The following is a 22,419-nucleotide window of genomic DNA, read 5'->3' on the forward strand; positions in this document are numbered from 1 at the left end:
GATTCGATTTTTGAAGATAAAACTAAAACAAGCTTAGTAGCCCGCGCTTACTCTTTTTTGATTGGTTAAACTACTTTTAATTTATTATCTAAACACTCCATGTGGACCAAAATATATTTTACACATTCTTGGAAAACTAATCCGTTAATTTTTATAAATTTAAAATTTAATCCTTATACTTTTACTTTACTTTTAAGGATTTAAATTTTTTATTTTTTTAATTTTAAAATTTTAAGTTTAACTGTTAATTTGTTAAATTATTTTATTAATTTAAATTTATTATAATGTCATTATTTTACTTATGTTATTATCAAGTGAATTTATTTTTTAAAATAATAAACTAAAAAATTTAACAATAATAATAATTAAATTTTAATTTTAAAATTTTAAAATTAAAAAAATAAAATTCTTAAAAATAAAAACTACATAAACTAAATTTTAATTTTCAATATTCACTTGCAATTAATGTTCAACAAAACTAATTTTTAAAACTCATAAATACAATTATGAATTTAAAATGATTAATGTTACAACTTAAATACACTAAATTAATTAATAATTTAAAAAACTAATTAGTATGTTACCTAAAGAAGCTTGTTTTTTTTAGAGTCCTAAAGAAATTTGTTATTTTATAAAAGTTATCATTTTAATTTTTATTTCATATATTTTGTTAAAATTAAATAACTTAAAATATAGATTTAAAAAAATTTAAATTAATAAATGGTTAAATTAAGAAATTTAAACTTTTTCAAACATGGATTTTGATAATTTTTTTATATAAATACATAAAAATATTTATAATTTCTCTTCAATCTTTAAGAAAATAAATCCACTCAAAGTCACATCCGGCTTATTCACGGCATTGACCTTGAAAACAGACTTGAAATAATTAACAACAAGTTTTAGGCTTTAATACTTTATCTTCATGGCTTACTTTTTTACTCATTAACCTTTCAAGTTTCCATTTCTGTTTTGGTGCCGCCATTTTTTTTCCACTGTGAATATAAATATTTTTATTAGTATTTCAAAAAATACATATAGGTGTCACCTAATACAGTGGTGACACCAAAAAAATTTTTTTTTTTAATATGATGATTAGATGATTGAGGGGAAAAGAAGATGGTGTTGTTAGCGTGTCAAACGACACCAACGAGTACTGTTGCAAACGAGTCATTTTAGTATACAATTTTTTCTCCAAATTATTTTAGGTATTATTTAATATTTTAGGATTATTTATATAAAAAAACATTTTTTTTTCATTTACATTTTGCTTCAAGTACTTCTTTTATTTTTAAATTTGAAATTACAAGATATTTAGTGCTTTTCAATATCATGATTCTAATGGAACGTGATTGATAAAAATATTATTGCTAAACATCAAGGGAATCACTTTACATTATTTATGGAAAAGGAAAGTAAACTAATTTTTACATATCAAACATTAAAATCACATGCCAACCAATAAAATTTCATGAAAAGTGATCATTTTCTATCATACCAAAAATGCTCTACTCATAAATAAAACATTGGTACTCGCAAATTACTTGGGTTCAATTCAGTAAAAAAACTCAAACTCAATTTAATAATTATCAAATATCAATCAAGTTAAATATCATATATATTACATATTACGGCTTGTGATCTTTATCAAACTTTTTATTTTCTATTTTTAATATTTTCATACAATTAAATTACATTGCCTTTAATTTAAACTTAATTAATAAAGCTGAAACTTAAACTCGAATATATCGAATTCGTGATAAACAAGCTTACACAAACATTAAGCCGAGTAAGGCAGGTAAAGCGAGTCTGACAATAATTAAACTGGATAACAGAAAATCCCAGATCAGATTTCAAAATCTTATGCTTTTTTCCACCAATAGTTCTGTAACTTTCGATCAAAATTTTTACCCTTTTCATTTCTCCGTGGAGCTTCGATTGTTCAATTTGTCTCATTTACTTATAAACCTTGAAAGAGCATGTCTAGTACTAAGAGTTCCTCAAGCTTAAAAACATCATATCTGACATACAACAGTAATCATATAAAACAAAAACAAAAAGTTGAAAATTTCAAAGAAAGGTCATTTACTTTCTAACTCAATTGGTTTGAATATTCGAATTCGAGCTCAAACCCAAGTTGTTCAATGTTCAAAGCTTGTGCTTGAGACTCCCTTCAAACTCAAATTACCTAAAGAAAAAGAACTAAATTATATTCTAACAGTTAAAAGTGTATATGACAGAAATAATAATCCTAAGTTACGTAATCTATGATTGGCAGACACTGCCATAACTGATGTGGATCACACTACTTTTTTCTCTTTTTCTAAGGGACCAATTTGTGAGCTGATGTCATACATACATACATGAATACACCTAACATGATATAATTTTAGTTTTACAGTGAGTGAGGTATGGACAGAGAGAAAGTATTACATAAATTGATGGAGCATTGTTGTTGTTAATGCTTCTTAAACTTGGGATTTATCAGGCTGCCCAGAGAGTTCTTTCTCAGCAAAATGAAGCAATCTTCTGAGTCTCAACACCATATCGGTGTGAAACGGGAGGGCTGTCCGGCGATCTAAGAATCCCGGACTAACTGTCATCCATGACAGAGCATGAAGCTCTGCTGCAATAGATGCCAAAATCAAATGGTTATCAATTTCGGAATCTCTAGATTCGGAGCTCGGAGTCCTTCCTGCCTGTTTTGCGATTCCTCTTATTACTTTATCTTGGGTGACCTTATTACCTCCATAATAATCAATGAGACTAACGGAAAGAACCGAAGGCCATTCCTCTTTTGGGTGATTTCTGTAGTCTTTCCTCATAGAAGGTACAGCCTTTGAAACCACGAAACCGGTTGAGAGAGGGATCGCAGAGCCCTTGCTATGAAGAAGATGAGCAAGCGGTGGTGATTCTGCAGTTAGACATGTTGGCAGTTGAAGAGGGGTTGGAGGTAGGAACCGCATGCTGGGTGATGGGATCAACATGTATGAAGCAGAAGTTGAACCAAGAGATTTGACAGGAGTGAACCCTTCTATGTAGCTTGATTGACCCGGACCAGTACCACTATGAGTTCCTGGTACACAATGAAATGGTCTTAGTTTATACAAGTATAAACAAATAATACATACAGATCTCATTTTCACTTTCCTTAAATGTAAAAGTGAAACCAAAGAAATGACTTGATGATTAGTTCCTTCGTAAAAGACAACACCAAATTGAATGCTAGTCTAATCAATAGTGTAGCAAAATATAGAAAAAGTAGTCAACAGGGTCGGCAAGATCTGACTCTAGCCTACATGTTTTCATAGAGCCAGATCTCGATCCATCCCTGTAAACATCAGGACCCAATGAGATAATACTATTCTACGGGAAAATTGTTTGGTTATCACTAAATCTAAAAGGTGCCAATCCAATTGTACTGCATTGACAGTGTAGGATGGAAGGCCAAATGTCCATCTCCCCTTGACGCCTTCACTCCTGCAATTTCTCCCTTCAACATTTTTTCCCTCTTTAGAGCCTTCTTTTTATAAATAGTTTGCCTATAAGTACTAGTGGGAGAGACTCCAGAATCCGCCCGATCTTGCATCAACCAATTCGGAGACTCCAAAATCATGTTTTCATAATTAAAAGTTCACAATTCAGCACCACATCAGCACACTTAATGCTTTAGTATTAAAGAGTTACCAGTTGTACTTGATTGCAAAATGCATAACAATATGAGGGTTTGAATGATGAAAATATTTGGGAGAGACTATGGTTAACAGGACAGGTAACCCCTACGCCGCAGACTCGGGTCCCCTTTTCATTTAACCAAACAATTCAATGTAGTCATGTTGTGAAAAGCAAATAAGAACATTTGAAGCATCATTTATATTACGAAAAAAGAGAATCAACCAAAAGAGTTAATGATAGCTCACCAGAAGATGGTGAATCTGCTTGCAACACTAGATGTAAAGAATGGTCAACTGAAACTGAAACAAAACTGATGCTCTGCACCCACTGAAGCAATCCCCTGGAGTTGTCAACTAATGTTTGTCCACTCAAAAGCTGCTTTCTTGCGGCAGGTTGTCCTAAACCACCTTTCATAAAGCTAGCCTTTGTGTGAGAACTGTACAATGGACTAGGTGAGGAAGGCAATGTTCTCTCTTGAATCAAACTCATCTCTTGCTGATCCAATGAAGCTCCATTTGTGTTAGCAGGCATGCCATCAGGAACAGATCTGCGCAACTGAAGAGGCCATTTCTTCACCTCAGATCCACCAACTGAATAGATAGCTTTCTGCCACTCTTTAGTCACAGTGCAAAAAAAAAAGGTATTAATGCCAAGTAAACAGAAAAAAACAACTGTTGAACTCTAGTATATTAGCATACTTTCAAACCAAAAAAAGGTATATTAGAATACCACATCCTTAGAAGCTTGTAACTAATAATAGGCTAAACAGATTATAATTGCAAGTGTAGAAACAACTTTATAGAAGGAAGCAGAATTATCAATTCAGAATCAACATATGCATAACATAGCCAATTCATTCAATAATATTGCAGAAGGCAGCTTGAATGTTAGAGATAGCCATAAATGCAACAAGGTCATGAGCAGCAATTTTTTGGCATGAGAGAGAAAAATAAAATAAAAACTAACAGGATGAACCAAACTGACATACCAAGGTATTCAAGCTCATAGAAACTTCCTATACGTGTGATCACGAAGTCTCTGGGCTTGACAACACCAGTATCGGATGAAGTGCATGCCTGAAGTATTTGACAGCCCTGCTGCAAAACTTGTACAAACAGGCACTGTAGACCTTTTGTGTCCTGTCTACTGCTAATTCCACCAAAAGGGAATATGTTGCAGTCAAGCAATTCCCCCCTAGCATCAGTCCAGATGCATACCAGCCACCGCCAATCTTCTGTCCATCCATAACAACAATGTAAGCTCGGAATCTTTTGATTACTAGAATCAAGACCATCAGGCTCCAACCCAACATGCTGAGAACCTGAGCCAGGATCAGTTCCTACAGAATTTGCAGCCTGCATGAAGCCGCCACCACTTTCGTCCGAGACTATCTTTGAAGTTTCAGAGGTTGAATTACCAAAAGCTGTAGGAGAAACTCCATGCTCCAAAGAACCAGACTCTGCAAGAATAAAAAGGGGCTCAAACATGAAACGAACTTCATCAGGATAGAAGAAATCCCCATTTCTATTTGGGTCGCAAATTAATCCTCCTGTCCTTGTTTGCCATGAATTTTCCCAAGCACCACCCCTCAAGCTGGAATCAATTTCACCCTCTCTAGTAATAGAAGACCCTGGGATTCGAGAACCAACAGAATCCTTCCACATTGTTGGAATAGATGTCATAGGAGTTAAGACCGAATGAGATCTAGATAATGATGATGAAAGAGCCAGATCATTCATGGATCCTCGTGAAATTCGTCGAGCTTTGTTGTATACAGTGAAAGCCATCTCTTTAAGAATGACGAGTTCATTAAAAGGTGGGCTTGTAACCCTAAAAATGGCATCCACTGTTACGATCTGAACAACCACTTTTGGAACACTAAACCCAGAAACTACAGGAATATTTGATACTGATGCTTCATCCGCAGCTGCTGAGCTGCTTAATGCCTTCCCTATCTGACTGTGCAGTAGTGATCTCTTATCCCTATCTGAGGGCAGAATAATTGATCCAACAGCAATAGAAGATTCAATGACCGTTTTTAGGACTGCAGTAGGTTCGGGGAAGGGGCACACCACATATATTACCTAAATACAAGAAACCAACAAATCAGGTAAATGATAAAATAGTTTGGTCACATTACGCAAGACTAAAGCAAGTTTACGAGGCAGTCAAATAATTGATTGTATAAGTCACAGAAGGCCATGGACCACAAATTCTGCTCAAGAGTTTATTATTTAATTAAACAAATCATCTTAATTTAGGTATTACAAAATGGGATGGTAATGGTATATAGTATCAATTCCACAAAAATACAACTCTCTCCGAAACTTAACTTCTATCTTAGTCACACTACAGAAGTATATAAACTTCTATACTGAAATTTCTGCTGTACCCTTAAATCATAACATTCTATTCCTACAAGTTCTTTTTCCCCCTTTTTTTAATGAGAACAGTTATGATACTTGAGAAGAACATGTAAATCATTACAGGCAAGATATTTCTGAAATATGGTGCTTTTCAAATATGAACATCAAATACCTATTGTAAGTGTATTCTAAATCCTCCAACCTTCTAATGAAAACACAATTGAATGCCATAAAAATGCTAATAAAATTATGAAAGTGAAAAAGAAATCAATAGAAGAAAGGAGCTTGCCCAATACATGTACCATCAGGTAAAGGACAACCAAACTAAGGTCTAGCCTAGACACCATATGTTCCAAAGAAAACAAGGAATACAGACAAAAAGCATATGGTTCCAGAGAGAAGGTTTCAAAATGCAGCATCTTATATTGAATAAACAGCATATATCTTTTAGGAACAAAAGTCATGCACTTTGTGAAGTAGAACTAATACTGATTTGATCTTGACAGTCGGCGAAATATAAACTCAAAGATAATACACGAATATATCGTTTAAGGTAATTGAAATATTGTGTCAAGACTAGTGAATTTCTCACATGCATTTTTCATAATTAATAAATCAGTGGAAGGAAGAGAGCACAAATTTTTTTCCGCTTTGCCTGAGTTAAATATCATCCAACCATCATCAAACAAGGAACATGCTGAGAGAGAACCACTTCCATAAAAGATATACAAGGAACATCATACTTACCAAGCATGGGCTGCTTATTCCTTCCTTTTGGTTTGTGAACAAAAATTGGCCAATTTTCAAAGCTTTAAGAGCCTTAGAAAGAGATTTGAGATAGCATGTCATGTCCCAACCATTTGACAGAGAGAGAAAAAAATCACTTATCGATCCCAGGAGAGATGCATTGCTACTTTCTATCTTCATTGATTGGGGGCAATCAAGTAGGACAAAACCAGAAGAAAACCATTTCCCCGAATCAATCTCCATCTGGTTTCCCAAACTCTGAGGTGAGTGAGTTCCCAGTTTGCATGTCTCATATACTGAGAAAAAATAAACAATAAGATCAAATAAGCAATCTTCTACTTCAGAAAATACAAAATGATAACTAGAGCAGGAAACAAACTGCATTGGTAATTGACATCAATATGTTTACTAATCTTAATTGGACCGAATTCACAGGAAACTCATAGGATCCCTGCCCAATTTCACTGTAAAACAGATTTTTGAGCAAAAACCAGCTGCACTAAGTTGTAAAAAGTTAATAACATCTAAAGACAAAGATGAGCCAACAATAAAGACATCCTTGGTATCAAGTACAGGGAGATTCAAGTCCCTTAAAGATAAAAGGATCAAACACCTGGGCAAAGTCAACACGGGTCCAAAACCATTCATTTCTTCCAATAAAAATTTATGAGATTATGCTTCTCAACATAATCCTTGTTGGGTTGACAAAGCCATACTGGGAAACATATAACCTTTTCTTTCTCACCAGGTATGCATCAAAAGTACAATAGCTAAATTGAATTATTGAGCAATAGCCAGCATATTCAATTGAAACAATTCAAACCCAAGAAAACAAAACAAATAATGCATCAAAGTCCCATACCAATTCCTAGTTGTTGAAAAAAATCAGCAGCAGCAGAAGTAAGGGGATCAATATCTGGGCATATAACAGAATAATTTATCTGCAAGCCACAAGTTCAGATCATAAACAGAGCAATTTCTAAAACCAGACCAACCCAATAAATAAAGAGTTTTTGTTTTAGCTGGAGCAAGCCATGTGAAGAATCTTACAGGTTTTGGTAGAGCATATGGCTCAAGAGGAGCCTTTTCCCAAAGCTGCAAAGTGTTTCCTGAAGTTTTAAGCCAATCATCCTGGTACCTACAAGTCATCATTTGCACTTATCTGTTCGAATGTCATAACTTAAATAGAGCAAACTGCAAACACTGACTAAAGTATCAACTTCATTTGAAATATGGCCTACTTGGCTTACATGTATACCCCATACTTATCTTCACATGCAAAACTGTTCAAACTACCACTTGCAAGTCATGTCATGCTATGCACATAATTTACATTTCAAAAATTATGTTATATATCTCAACAAATTCAACTGATCTACTCTAATCTTAACTGATATGTTCTCATAATAGATTTCTACTCTAATCTGCCAATTTTATATCAACATAATGGATCAAAGGTTTCCTGTCAGAAAAAAAAGTTCCATGCACCACCGGATAGCAAAGTTAACTCTCATCTATGAACTATCCTGCAATGCATGAATAGTAGACTAGCAGTAGCTGCAGATAACAAGGAGTGGAAGTGCAAAATTCTCAACCACAATACCCAGCGATACACCCTGCCTTTAATGCCCTATTAATATGTGCTCGGTATTGTGTTCCTTCTCAAGTAGAGAGAGAGAGCAGAAGAAATCTCCACAAGTGTCTACCAACAGATCATGCTTATAAGCGAACTAAATCTTGGAAATCAAAAAATGAAGAACTCAGTCTAAAGACTCATTCCAGTAGCAATGCAAGGGACTGCTTTGAGTTGTTGATTAACATTTGCTAACAGAAAAAGTTATGATAATAAATAAATAATCTAGACTTAATTGGCTAACCATGATTGTCAATGATTTCTTTGTACCAGATACCATTTCAAACATAATATACTTTCTAGGGCATAAAGAGCCTCCTTAAAATTGAATGTCATTCATATGAATAGTTCAAGCCAAATGAATTTGCATCATCTTTGTAGACTCAATTGTCTAATTATGACTGTTGAGAATTTCTTTGCACCAAAATGAATTTCATTCACATGGATGGTTCATGCACCCATTCCAAGTGAATTTTATTGGCATTTATCATCATGCCCTTGTAGAAATTATGATATATATAATATTCGTTTTTTCAAGTTATTCTTCATTTTCATATGCAGTAGGCCAAAAAAACCCCAGCATGAAATCAAAGGCAGGTCAATAAAAAAGGGCCCTGTGCCTACTGTCCGGATGAATCAAAAAGGATTCTGCATGGATGCTGTGTCGAAGAATAAAACATACTTTTTAGCCACTGCACATTAACTTAAGCCCTAGGGTTCAACAGCAAAGCACAAAGGTACTTTGCTCGGTCAAATGTCTTTTAGAAATTATTTTAGTTGGTAAATGAGGCATAGACAACAAGGATGATGCCAAATTTTAAATATTTTTGTTAGGCCATTTGCAATCGACTTAAGCAAACTTGTAATTGTTCATGAAATAAAAAATAGAGGACACTTACCCAACAAGTAAGGCAGGTGATGGGAGAACAAAAAGAGTTGGTCTTAGCCGGCTGCTTTGTTGTTGCTCTAACTCAGAACCAGAGGTTTCTTGGTTCAATCTCCTTTGGCTGGTCTCATCAACTTTACCTCCATCTATTGCAACAGTCATTGCATCAATAAGGAAAACCCCTTCGGCGTGTCAAGTTTCTTCAGAACTCCCATAAATGTAACATAATAGTGTGTAAACATACCTTTAAGGTAAGATGATCCGCCAACAGAAGTTTGGGATGGACTCACTGCTTCTCCCACAGAGAGAGTTACGGTACTTGAAGAATCTCGGCATTCACTTATATTGGACTCTGTAGATGATCCATCAGCAGAGGCTCCAACATCACCTGATTGACCGCGACCTCTGCACCAGTCAGTGACAGACAAAGGACCATCCAAACTGCCAAATGCAGATTTTAAGGCTGATTTGATGTCAGAGTGCAGCAAACTGATTACGGAAGAAGCATGAATCTGTAAGAAAATATTCTTTGCATGAGACTCATATGATAAATAGTCAAAGTTCTCTAATCCATCACATCCATACACACACGTGTAGACAGTGAAAAGTAACAGACATTGATAACTATCAGCAATATCACATGGAGTTCACTCCTAATTATTATAGGACCCATAGATACTAGTGTAATTAGTAGTCTGGACAATGAAGAAAGCTCACATTAGCAGAAAGTGGATCTACTAACTCCACACCAGCAATGTCCAGGGAATGACAAGAAGCCAAAGTCCCCCCACAACCTGCATGAACCATGGAAGGCCCACAACAAAACCCTCGCCTCCAATGCTCTTGTAATGCAAGCCAACTGTAAGGACAGTCGCCACCATCTGCATCCAAAGCCAAATCAACAAAGGAAGTAGCTTGCTGGACTAGTAATGGAATGCCATCAAGAAGTTCCTGAAGTGGTTGACTTTGCCCATAAGAGAGCATACTTTCCTCATTATACAAATTATGGGTTAAGGATGGACTAGCTTCAATACTTGAAGTAGCAAGCTTTGAAACTTTTGGAGCTCCAACAGTGCGCCATACACCTACAGGTGCATTAAGGTGTCCGTCTAGCATTACTCCATCAATATCACCAGCACTTTTGAAAGGTATAGATTCTTTCTTCACCTCATACCGGCTAGATAGATTGTCTGCCATGGTACTAGGATCATCAGGAAGCTGGTTTAAAACAGAACTTGCTGTAGGCCTACTCAAGCTAATAGTTGCAGGGCTAGTGGGAGACAGAAGTATGTGCCTCATCCTTAACATGGAAGCTTGGAACATGGAACATTCCACTTCAGTTCCAAGCACGGTCTTCATAGATTGAAGGATACGCTCCCCACCAAATACACCTTGCGTCATTTTCCTGCTTGCCGACTTATCTGAATTGATTGAATACAAATTACCAAACTGAGATGTTCCTGACATCTCGTTTGTAGCATTGCTATCATTATGTGTGAGCAACCTCCTGCTATATCTCTCTTCCCTAGTTTCCACATGAGTGTAATATTTCTTCAGTTGGAGCATGGCGTTTGAATCATGCCCTCCAGGGTGGGCCTTCAGATTCATAGGCATACCAGTCTTCTCATCCAATCCACCAAAGCAAGGGAAAGAAGGAGGCGTTGCAGCATATTTGTAATTACTTTGGATTGAATTAGAACTCTCCACTTTACGAGACTTCGGGAGATAAGGGTTTCTAAAAACTGATGATGAATCACTTGCAGGAGTTTCTACAGCTCCATATTCAACTGCAAACGTCATCAGTGCTTCAGCTTTCATTAAATGATCAAACTCACCAGTAGAAGAAGCTGGAGTTTGATTTGATGGACCAGATGTCACAGCACTATTTGTGACCTCTTGACTTTTGCTCAAAAACTCCTCTGTGACAACTGGAAGAGGTGGATTAAAGCTATCAAAGGAAGGAAGACCTACAGGCAAAAGCATCTGATCTGAAGTATCCATCACCCCAGCTGGACTACTTCCTACATCTCCGCAATCTGAAGCACCAAACATAATAGCCGATGACTCTGCAGTTCCTGGGGGCTTCACAATAGGAAGACCATAATGAGATCATTTAAAGTTTAATCATCTTGAGGCAAAAAGGTGCTAACGACAAGACTGAATGCCAAATGCAGGCCAACACCAGCTGTAACTTCATATACTGAGCTAAAAAAGAGGTGTTTAAGAGAAAAAATACATTCATAAAGTTTACTCAAAAAGAACTTTTCACTGTATCCAGTTGATGTGCGCAGCTTGAAGGCATGAATTAAAACAGCTCGACAAATGCATATGAAACAATATACAACATTTAAAAACTTTGCTTCTCTAAACAAAGAGTGAACTTTGGGTGGGGGATTTTGAAATGAAGGCATTTTGTTATGCAGCAGCTCAAAACCAGAAGTTATAATTGTATTGTTTGGGTAAATATTTTTTAGAATGAAAAATGGAATTTGATAAGACTAAAAGAAAAGGATGATTATAAAGGAAGAAGAATAATATTAAAGACTGCAAAAAATTGAGATGCTATAATTCCATCTTGAAATTCTTTAGACTACAAGAAAAGGATGATTATAAAGGAAGAAGAATAATATTAAAGACTGCAAAAAATTGAGATGCTATAATTCCATCTTGAAATTCTTTCTCTAAATCCCTCATCCAAACACACTCCAAGTGATTTAAGCCGAATGGTACAAATATCAGATAAAAAGCCTTTATTATAGAATATATGGAAGGATAAGAAATTACCTCCCCAAATGGCAGTACATCATTTTCGAAGAAGTCCCCAAAGTCTCCAAACTCAGAGAGAAGAGATTGGATATCCATGACAATTCCCCTGTCGTCGTCATCCCAATCCCAATTAGACCCAATTTGGTCATTTCCGACACCTGTAATCACTGACCTGTTAACTTCCATGGACCTAATATTAGACTTATACACATCTTCAGTTGGAGCATTTGTAACAGTACCTGCTTGACCATATGACTCTGTCATCCCAATTCGTGGCCGTTTGGAGCCCTACACAGGAATTACAACTATTAATTTCAGAGATCAAACAAAATTTTATGAATTTAGAGAGAATAAAACTACTAAATATGCCATTGACTTTTAAATTCAAAGAGTCAAAATGGTTTCACATTCAAAAGCCATATACAAGTCATTGTTATTTCCTGACTAAATGCTAAAAATATGCAAGAAAAGAAGCCCATCTCAATCCCTTATACAAGTAGTGAAAAAGATACGAAGATTTCACAATTCAGGAGAAAATCTAAACCCCACTATTTGGGCTTTAAGCATCTTTAAATTAAATATAGTAACAATAAACTCAGAAGAACATTGCAGTACTTCCCATCTAAATGGGTAAACTTGCCAGTCGGAAAGCGGACTGTAAACTTGCCAGTCGGAAAGCAGACTTTCTCATTTTTGATACATTTATGATTCAACAAATAACAGAAGTCCACTCCAGACAAGGCTACTCAAATATAGCACATACAACCCTAATAATTTAAAATATGGATGCACAAACATAGGCTATATATGTTTTTGCATTCCTCTCGTCTACTGAGCTTTAAAAAGTATATAATAACATAAGAACGTATTTGTTAGTGCATCATCAGGTGGATATTTTATGGTTGCATGGATGACACCCTTCCATCCAGAATTGACACAAGTAGCACACAAAAATTAAGAAAAAAGTAGCTAAAAAACGTAGATAAAAGTCTCACCATTTTGAGGCAATCAGTCTCCATCTGATCATTAGAAGATAAGCCAGACTGTCTACAGGACGAATCTGCATCTGCCTCCAGGTCACGAGCTCCTGTGGTCACACTATCACTGGAACTACTACTTAAGGAACTTATGCTGCTATTATTACTATTGCTGCTGCTGTTATAGCAATGCTGTGTGTGTATTCCACTGAATTCAGCCCAAGATTTTTCCAGAATATCTAAATTGCCATCACTGCAAAAACTAATAACAGGATAAGGGGGAGATGAAGATTCAAGAGATAACTCTGGATGTTATCATAGTTACAATTGCTTGCAACCAAGGTCAACTATGGTTCGCATATTCTTAGTCATTGTCGATTATGATTCACCATAACACTAAAATAGTCAAGTCTGGATGTTTTGTGATGAAAGCATTTCAGATAGGGGGGCCCGAAAGTCCCGTCAAAGAGACCTTAGGAAAAGAATGCAACATCTATTGCATTCATCTATTATATTGCAATGAAGAAGAAAAGAATCAGAGAATTTTCTTCAGCACAATTAAGATGACATGCATCCTTAAAATAACTACGTGCAGGAAAAAAAAGTTCTTCAATTGTGGTATTAAGTAAAGAATAGATGATTCATGATTGTTAGGGTAGCCCTACCTCCATATATAGTTTTCCTTCTTCATTTAAACAAGTAAAATTTACAGCATGTCCCACGTGTCTAATGTTTATGTGAATGTGTTGAAATAGGTGCACCCTGATTGTGATATTGAGGCACAAAATAGGAAGCTGTTGGTTATTACTTTTGTTTGTTCAATTGATCAATCATGTTTTTGGCTTACCTTCATCTGTCTCAAAATAGATATTAAATTTGGCTAGAGCAAATATTAAGGAGCTTTTGTGGGACAATTATTTTCTTCATTTAGAATGGTCATTCCATGCATTTTTCACAAGGCTTTCTTGCTTTGATTGTGAATTCATTGGTTTGCAGTTCTTATGCTTAAATCTTTAATGAATACCACAAGGAGGCAAAGCATGAAAGATAACAAACAAATAAGATAATAAGAGGGTAAGAAGGGAAGCAAGAGAGAGAACACTAACCAATGCCTAAAAAAGGATGAACCAGCCAATGAAGGTCCTATCCAGTTTTGTAACCAGAATCTGCAAGTTCACATATAAGCTTTTGTAAGTGTCACACAAATAAATTTACAAGAGAGGAACAAGTAATATGGTTACTGTCATCACTTCATCTTTACAAAGATGAAAACACTATGAAATGTCTTAAAAGGATGCTGCTTTATATATGACAAAAAACCCAGATGCTGCCTGCTTGAAAAAGTTGGCCTCACCAGTTCTCAAGCTGGATCATTACACACAAATCAACACTGGCAGCAATAGAATTACCACAGAATTCAAACATACCTTCTCAGAGAGGATCTAGCAAAGGATGTTTGCAAGACAGGGACAAGCACAGCCTCAGGTGGATAAATAAATGTCTTCTCATGTACTGATAAGAGATCTAGTGGTCCCTTCTGATCAACTCTTCCCATTGCATAAGCTTCAGTAGACTGGTGCTTGGGTAAATTCCGGATATAATCAGGGTTTTGATTCAGTGACTTGTCACCTCTAGATTTCGAGCATCCAAGACTAACTTTAACATAGCAGTTTTGGCCCCTCAACTGGCAGCCAGAACTTTGAGAAGTACGGTGTGGTAGACCAATTTTGCCAGAGTTGCTGAAAAAGAAGAAATTTAACAGCAGAAAGAAAATATCAATCCGGGCACGATCACTATAGGGGAATGAGTAAGTTCTATATAAATGAAAGAAGGTAATAGTGCCAAAAAATTACAAATGAACAGATTATAAATAAAGTCCACCTGAAATATACTTGCTTGACAAGATCGTTTGGACAACATCCTGTGAGTTTTCCACACATTCCATGTGGGGAAATAATCACTACAACCAAACATCAAAATAAATACAATCACAAGCTAGTCGGTGTAGCAAAGATTGCATAACTGACCTTTTTAAAAGCAGGTTGATGTAATGAATAAACTAGTATTCTAAAAAGCAGGAAACTTAACTAACCAATCATACAAGATAGCACAGTCAGTTTTATCAGCTTGATTACACTTTTTTACCCAAAACCTGACATCTCTCTCACTCTTACACATACACACACCAAAGCACAAAGACAAGCCTCTTCAAAGTCATTTTCAAAAACCAGAATTGTGAAGGGCACTGAACGAACCAGGAAGCAGGTAACTGGTATTATTAGAAGAATGCTCTAATACTTTTTCTATATCACCAGTTGAAAGTGTCCGGATATGCCTGAAAATATAATTAAAATAGGTATCAAAGCATGTTAGAGGGAAAATAATAAAGCAACCCAAGTGCAAACTGCTAGAAAATTAAGATGCCAGGCTTCACGAACTTTGAGGATATTATAGCATGTACAAAAATAGATTCTTCTGTAGCAGCAAAGATGAACTCAATTGTAGGCTGTGCTCTCCTGCAAAATAATAATAAATATCATTCCATAAATGAAGAATAACCAGAAGGAAAATACAACTAGCTGATAAGTTATGATGCGAAATTTTTGCAGCTTTCTTTCCAGTGCTTTTATCTCAAATTTTCAATTTTTTAAATGCAGAGAGAGGAGGCAACAGAGTGGTTAAAAAGAGAACAAAAGGAGAGGAAAAGGAAAAAAAGATTTAAAAGAGTAGAAAGTTAATAACATATATAGGAAGAAAGTGATTGGCCAAGAAATAACAAGGAAAAGAAACACCCAATTGCACCGTAACATACATTAAGTAGTTCCCACTACTGTGATTCTGGAAATCCTCCCAGCAAGCATTTGAGAATTAAATACCCAGATATAAGCATTCCAAACAAACAAATTGTTGGAATTCCTTAAATTAAGCAGATTTTCTACATTAGTGCTAGGAATTTTCTTGTACTATTAGCCATAATCAAATTACTAATTTTTAGGGATAGGCTAATTTCTAGAGATTATTTCCTTTTTTATTTTCCTGCTATTCTTTAAAAGGCTGTATTCAGATTAGAAGTAATAAGAGAGAATCATTCTTCTTCCTAAAACTTGTTCATGGTATCAGAGCATCAGGAATCCATTTGATCCTGCTCTTTCTTCTCTTCTCTTGTTCTGTTTTTCTCTGTTAGAAACCCTACTCCCATGGGTGACACCGAAAATTTCTCTGAGACTGAGATCTCACAAATAACTCAAAATCACAGTCAAGGAATCCCACAAGGTGACCTTAACTCCTCTCTTATAATCACAAATCATCGATTAGATGGAAAAAATTTCCTACAATGGTCACAATCTGTCATTATGGTTCTTCGTGGCCGAGGAAAAATTGGGTACATTAATGGACAAATTCCTCGACCAGCATCAACAGACTCTGGTTATGCAACTTGGGAGCTTAACAACTCAATGGTTATGGCTTGGCTTATAAATTCGATGGAAGGTCATATAAGCCGAACGTATCTTTTTTTCAAAACTGCCAAAGAAATGTGGGATGCAATCAAGGAGAATTACTCGGATCTTGGAAATACTTCCCAAGAATTCAAGATCAAATAAGTTGAAAGATATTCGACAAGGAACACTTGAAGTCACTCAATATTACAACAACCTAAAGATCTTATGGCAGGAGTTAGACATGTATTATGAAGTTGATTGGGGCGAGGGCTTGGAACACACCAAGTTCATGGATCATCTTAACAAAGAACGTCTCTATGAGTTCCTAGCAGGACTAAATCGTGATCTTGATGAGGTCCGAGGACGAATACTAGGCAGAACCACACTGCCAACCATAGGAGAAGCATTTGCTGAAGTAAGGAGGGAAGAGAAACGGCGTCTTATTATGTTGGGAGACGCAAGAGAATTAAAACTATTGACCGTAGCTGGTCATCATCCTTCCGAGAACTCTGCTCTTATTTCAAGAGGCCCTCAATCTCAAAGGTTCAAAGATGGAATTGATTCTGGTTCAAAAAGGCCATGGTGTAGCCACTGTTATTCCTGTTTTGGAACCTGTCAGCCCTACCACAACTACAAAACCTGCTGAAAATCCTACAGCCACTGTTATTCCTGTTTTGGAACCTGTTTTTCCTATCTCCACTGTTCAGCAACAAGAAACAAGGGTGATTAATCATACTAATGAAGAAAAACAGCCCACTCATTCTGAAAAACAACAAGGAAAAACTCAGGGACTTCGTGTATACTCTCGGAGACATCAGCTGCCCGAGACCGAAACAGCAGTGCCTATGCCATCTTTACCCGAGGACTGTCCTGAGGAAGAAGTTTCACCTCCTTCATCTTCCATCCATCTTCCAATTGCAGTAAGAAAGGGCACTAGGAGCTGCACTCAACATCCCATTTCTCGGTTTGTATCCTATGGAAACTTGTCTAAATCCTACAATGCCTTTGTTTCTAATGTTGACTCTGTAGAAACTCCAAAGAACATAGACAAGACTCCTATGGAACCCAACCTTAAATTAGGAACTGATAAGGATGGAGAAGAAGTAGACAGGGGGAGATATCAACGGGAGAAACATTTGGAAGCTGCCTACAGGATATTGAGATACTTAAAAGGGACTCCTGGTAAGGGTTGCATTTCAAGAAAAATGTTCGACGAAATTATGGGCAAGCTGGGTTTGATTCACATCTACACTCCAGCTTGAGGGGGAGTGTTGGAATTCCTTAAATTAAGCAGATTTTCTACATTAGTGCTAGGAATTTCCTTGTACTATTAGCCATAATCAAATTACTAATTTTTAGGGATAGGCTAATTTCTAGAGATTATTTCCTTTTTTATTTTTCCTGCTATTCTTTAAAAGGCTGTATTCAGATTAGAAGTAATAAGAGAGAATCATTCTTCTTCCTAAAACTTGTTCACAAATTCGTTCAAGAATGAAAACAGATTAGGCTTCTCCTATGCCAGTTTAATTGAGGTACATAAAGAATATAGCAAAGCTAAACAAATTATAAAGGTAAAAAAAGATCAACATAAAATAATAGTTTAAGCCTAGTTGGTCACTGTGATTGCAGTTGAAAATTCTAGTGCAAAAGACTGCAACTGAATGCAAACTCACTGCAATCAGAAAAGCAAGATCTTGCTTCCACTACTGAGAGTAAAAGCAATCAGGATATTTACCATAAATTTAACCTTCTTTGACATTGCATACTGTATATTTAATTAAACAAAAACAGATAAAACATGAGTAATGCCAACAAAGACATAACAATAAGGTGGAATACGTTAAATTGAAATTAAGCACTTCAAGTAGCATCAGATGCTTATCTCAATAATAATGATGGATGTATCAGCATATCAAGTCTTATACCTACATAACCATTATATGATTTCTTTATTTCATCCGTTAATCTGAATGCAGTAACAATGGCCTTTTGAGCCACACAATATCTACTTGTAAAAATTAAATTATTAGCATCTAAATAAAGTTACCTGATAGATTCTTCAATTTGTGGAGGATGATACCTTGAAAATACATCACCAAATCTCATGTAGGAGAGTCCCAAAAGTGCCCTGTAAAGTTTAATATAGTCATGGTCAAGAATAGTCCAGTCCATGGGCTGGAACAGGCCACACTTAGATGACCATTAATTTTTCTTGCCCAAAGCCCAGCCTGGTCCATTGGGCCCAGAAGCCCACTTTACTATTCAAAAAATTTAAAAATATATTTTTTACTAACTAAATACTAAATAGGGTCAGACCTGGGCCTCAAAATCATGTCTAAGGCCTGATCCGATGTTGACATGTCCACTCTAGACTTATTCAATATGACATACTGTTTATGGTCTAGGAAATGGATGGAAACAAACCTTTCTATGCGATTCCTTAAAGCCTGAGAAAGGGCAGCAGCAACCTCTTCTGAGTCACCAGGTGCCAACCAGAGTCCCGAAGCAACAACTTCAACAAAATAAATAGATGAGTAAAATAGTGCATTCACACCGTGAAGTAAGTGTCTATATGTGTGTTTCATGCAGATGACAAAAGGAAACTGAGTACTGAAAGAAGGATGCCACTCTAATCTACAAAATCCCTAATACGCAAGTACTAAATACACCAGCAAGCATGTAGACACACATATAACTAAAGAAAAGAACAAGGTCAATGATAAAAACTCAGGGCTACGAGATACCTCTTAACCTGGACACTGCAGATTGAGCAGAGTCCACAACAGATGCATGACGTCCAGGGATGAAAAGCCACAGCTTAATCTTCTCATCTGCAGTGCATCATAAAACTCCATTAGATATAGGAAATTAGTGTATTTTATCTCTTTCTTTCAAAGTTAAACCACAGCAGAGTTCATTGTCACAGACCAAAGATTGGAACCTAACCTGGATTATGCAGACCTTGAGATGGATCCCAGGGTCCAACAAAGGAATTGGTCCATGCACTAAGAAATCCCTCCTTCTGTAGCTGCAGATGGGACGAGAGAACTAACAATGTAGCAGCATCTTTCTGCTCTACTTTTATTCTGTGCAGCCTCAAAAACAAATTATAAATTTCTGATTGTTTACACATTAACTCTTGAATATTTACTTCTTCAAAGCTCCAAGAAGAGTGTAGAAAGATGAGAAGAAACTGATACCCTCGTTACTAACCTTTTGTCAGGGAGGGAGCTTAAATCAGATTCAACAGGGTGAAACTGGAACCACGATACTTGACTGAGACCTCCCTGTAGAAATGGCCCATGTTCCATGTTAAAGAAATTATTTAACCTTATAGGTATTAAAATTCAAAATCATTTGTAACTACAGAATTCACAGCAACCTGATAAAAATGCTTTAAAAGTCAGGCACATGTGTATGATGATCAATCCAAGTTAAATGAAGTATGAAATTCAATTGCTATTAAACCTAAAGGTTGCAAATCCTTTAAAGCAACTAAAAAATTCCTTTATTACCTTCAAAATTTCGCAAAGCGCTTTCAGCACAAATAGTAAATCAAATAAAGTAAAAACAAAACTGAAAGATAAAATGCCTAACTGCTAATCCGCAAATAAGTCAGAGACCGTGTAATAAGTAAGCAGTATGAAGTTAGTTAGTCAAGATTCAAAGAGGTTAGTTAGTCAAGATTCAAACTAGTTCCACCAGGAATTGTTCTCTAGTTAGCAAATGAATTATTAAAGTAAACAGCACTAAAATTTACAGCAACCTGATAAAAATGCTTAGAGAGTCAGGCACGTGATCATGATGATCAATCCAAGTTAAATGAATTATGTAAGTCAATTTTTAGTAAACCAGAAGGATATAAAACAGCTTAAAAATTCCTTTATTACCTTCAAATTTTCGCGAAGTGCGTTCAAATAAAGTAAAAACAAAACTGAGAGATCAAATGCCTAACTGTTAATCCACAAATAAGTCAGTTACCATGTAATACGTGAGCAGTACAAGGTAAGTTAATCGAGATTCAAACTAATTCAATCAGGCATTATCCTCTAGTTCGCAAAATGAATTATTTAAATTAAAAAGCACTAGCAAAACCCTAATTCGATCATAACGAACAAAAAAAAACATAGAAAATTAAAAGAGAAACGAAGAAGCGACATACGATTCTAAAAACATTCGTCCACATGACTTGATAATAACTGCGAAGAAGCTCTCTCTCTTTCTCGCTGTTCGTCGTCTTCTTCTTCAGTTTCACCAAAATTGAAATTGATTTTTCCCCGAATTACCTGCCATTTTTTTTATTTTTTTGCAGATTAAAGAGCCAAGGGAATAAAGCTTTCTAGGGTTCCGCTATTTGTGTGTCAAGTTTCAACCGAAACTGTTTTAAAGCCCATCAATACCCAAAAAATACTTCACTTTGTATTCATTTATTTCGTAACACAAAACAGCATTAGAAATTTTCTGGTTAGTACTTAGTATATATAACAATAACCAGAAATATGTAGATCCAGGACGAGGATGGAACAAAAACAATGTTCTGAAAACGAAAATAGTAATAATAATAATAATAATTAAATATGGTTTATTTTAGGTTAAAATATCTGTTAGTCCCTATACTTTGATAGATTTTCGATTTAGTCCATGTCATTAAAAAATAAAAATTAAGTCTTTTATTAAAAAAAAAAGCTTAATTCAGGAATTGGTACCTAAATTATATCATTTTTCTCATCTTGATACCTAACCTGTTTTTTTTATCAAAGTGGTATATAAATCACTTTTTTTTCAATTGATACTTCCGTTGATCCAAGCATTAATCAAGTCGTTAAATCTATTTTAAAAGGATCTTGACCATAATTTAGTATCTAAATTGTACTTTTTTTCTTAAATTGATATTTAATTTTTTTGTCCAATAATAAACCACGACATTATATGAACTTAATAATTTTTTTTAATTCTTCTATTTTCCATTTTTTTCTTTTATGTTATTTCTCTCTCTTTATTTTTTGTATTTTTTCAGTTTTTTTCATTATTCTACTTTTATAATGTTTGGCAACTCGAAAATTGTCATCCTGAGGTCAAGACGCTAAGAATTAATTATGTTTTCAAACTTTATTATTTGCTTGCTCTACCTAAGAGGATCAAAATTTTTATTTCATCAATCAAAATCGGTGTTTTTAAAATTAGACCAGCTCAACTGAGAATCGTTCAGATATTGGTCCGAATATAGGGGTTGAACTGATTGACTTGTGCATTGATATAAACCAATTGAAACCAAGCTAAAAAACTAGTTGAACCGATTTTCTCAATATTTTAAATATTTTTTATTATTTTTAATAATTTATTTAATTGAACTAAATGAACTAATCAAATCGAGAACTGGTGACCTGACTGATTCGATCGGTCTAGTTCTAAAGAAAGAAAAAAGGAAAATGAATATATATAAGAGAAAACAACACCTTTTTTGTTTTTTTTCCATGTTTCACATTTTAATTGATTATTGTTTTTAAATAGATTTACCTACTAGACAGAGGTACCAACTTGGAAAAAAATAATTTCGGTACCACTTGTAATCAAAATAATATTTACGTGCCAAAATGGGAGAAAATATATAGTTTAAGTACTAATTTTTAAGTTAAACATTTATTTAAAGTAGATTTAATAGTTCTACTAAGGAGATACTAGCTTGAGGAAAATATTAATTTGGGCATCACTTGTAATCAAATAAAAAAAATATAATTTAAGTAATAATTTATAAATTAAACATAAAAAAATTTTAATTGATGCTCAATTGACAAGTGAAATTATCTCATTTAAAATCTTAATTTAAGTATAAATAGATATCTCCCTAATAAATTAGCTTTGACTTACGTCTATGATCACAGGTAAAAGTAATATCAATATGATTAATTAAATTATTAAAATATCTTAA

The 22,419-nt window shown here is 35.1% G+C and overlaps 1 protein-coding gene across 4 annotated transcripts; it reads right to left on the bottom strand.

The window, feature by feature from the left end:
- Positions 1-2,189: 2,189 nt before the first annotated feature.
- On the bottom strand, positions 2,190-21,041 carry LOC107928302 (mediator of RNA polymerase II transcription subunit 13). Of its 4 annotated transcripts, none has more exons than XM_041075221.1 (23): positions 20,653-21,041; positions 19,704-19,777; positions 19,437-19,576; positions 19,235-19,321; positions 18,915-19,002; positions 18,538-18,618; positions 15,489-15,566; positions 15,306-15,385; positions 14,932-15,010; positions 14,478-14,789; positions 14,157-14,216; positions 13,069-13,303; positions 12,313-12,361; positions 12,092-12,231; positions 10,025-11,389; positions 9,552-9,819; positions 9,321-9,453; positions 7,839-7,926; positions 7,651-7,729; positions 6,789-7,084; positions 4,664-5,759; positions 3,921-4,289; positions 2,190-3,076 (listed from the first exon to the last, which is right to left on the bottom strand). In XM_041075221.1, the coding sequence occupies exons 1-23, from the start codon at positions 20,674-20,676 to the stop codon at positions 2,469-2,471; spliced, it is 5,829 nt and encodes a 1,942-aa protein (XP_040931155.1). In that variant the 5' UTR covers positions 20,677-21,041; the 3' UTR covers positions 2,190-2,468. The 4 variants fall into 4 exon arrangements, with proteins under 4 accessions (XP_040931155.1, XP_040931154.1, XP_040931152.1 ...); XM_041075220.1 differs by having other exon boundaries at positions 13,069-13,312; positions 20,653-21,015; XM_041075218.1 differs by having other exon boundaries at positions 12,092-12,361; positions 13,069-13,312.
- Between the last annotated feature and the right edge of the window lie 1,378 nt (positions 21,042-22,419).

The sequence above is a fragment of the Gossypium hirsutum genome, chromosome A08, assembly GCF_007990345.1.
Source record: "Gossypium hirsutum isolate 1008001.06 chromosome A08, Gossypium_hirsutum_v2.1, whole genome shotgun sequence".
In the NCBI taxonomy this organism is placed as follows: Eukaryota; Viridiplantae; Streptophyta; class Magnoliopsida; order Malvales; family Malvaceae; genus Gossypium; species Gossypium hirsutum.

What these genes read in the sequence shown, in the direction of transcription:
- LOC107928302 (XM_041075218.1), bottom strand. Translation starts at nt 20,676, where the DNA reads ATGTGGACGAATGTTTTTAGAATC. An exon ending in AGCTCCCTCCCTGACAAAAG is followed by an intron (nt 19,577 to 19,703) that starts GTTAGTAACGAG and finishes GAGGCTGCACAG; the next exon opens with AATAAAAGTAGAGCAGAAAG. An exon ending in TAGATCCACTTTCTGCTAAT is followed by an intron (nt 9,820 to 10,024) that starts GTGAGCTTTCTT and finishes ATTTTCTTACAG; the next exon opens with ATTCATGCTTCTTCCGTAAT.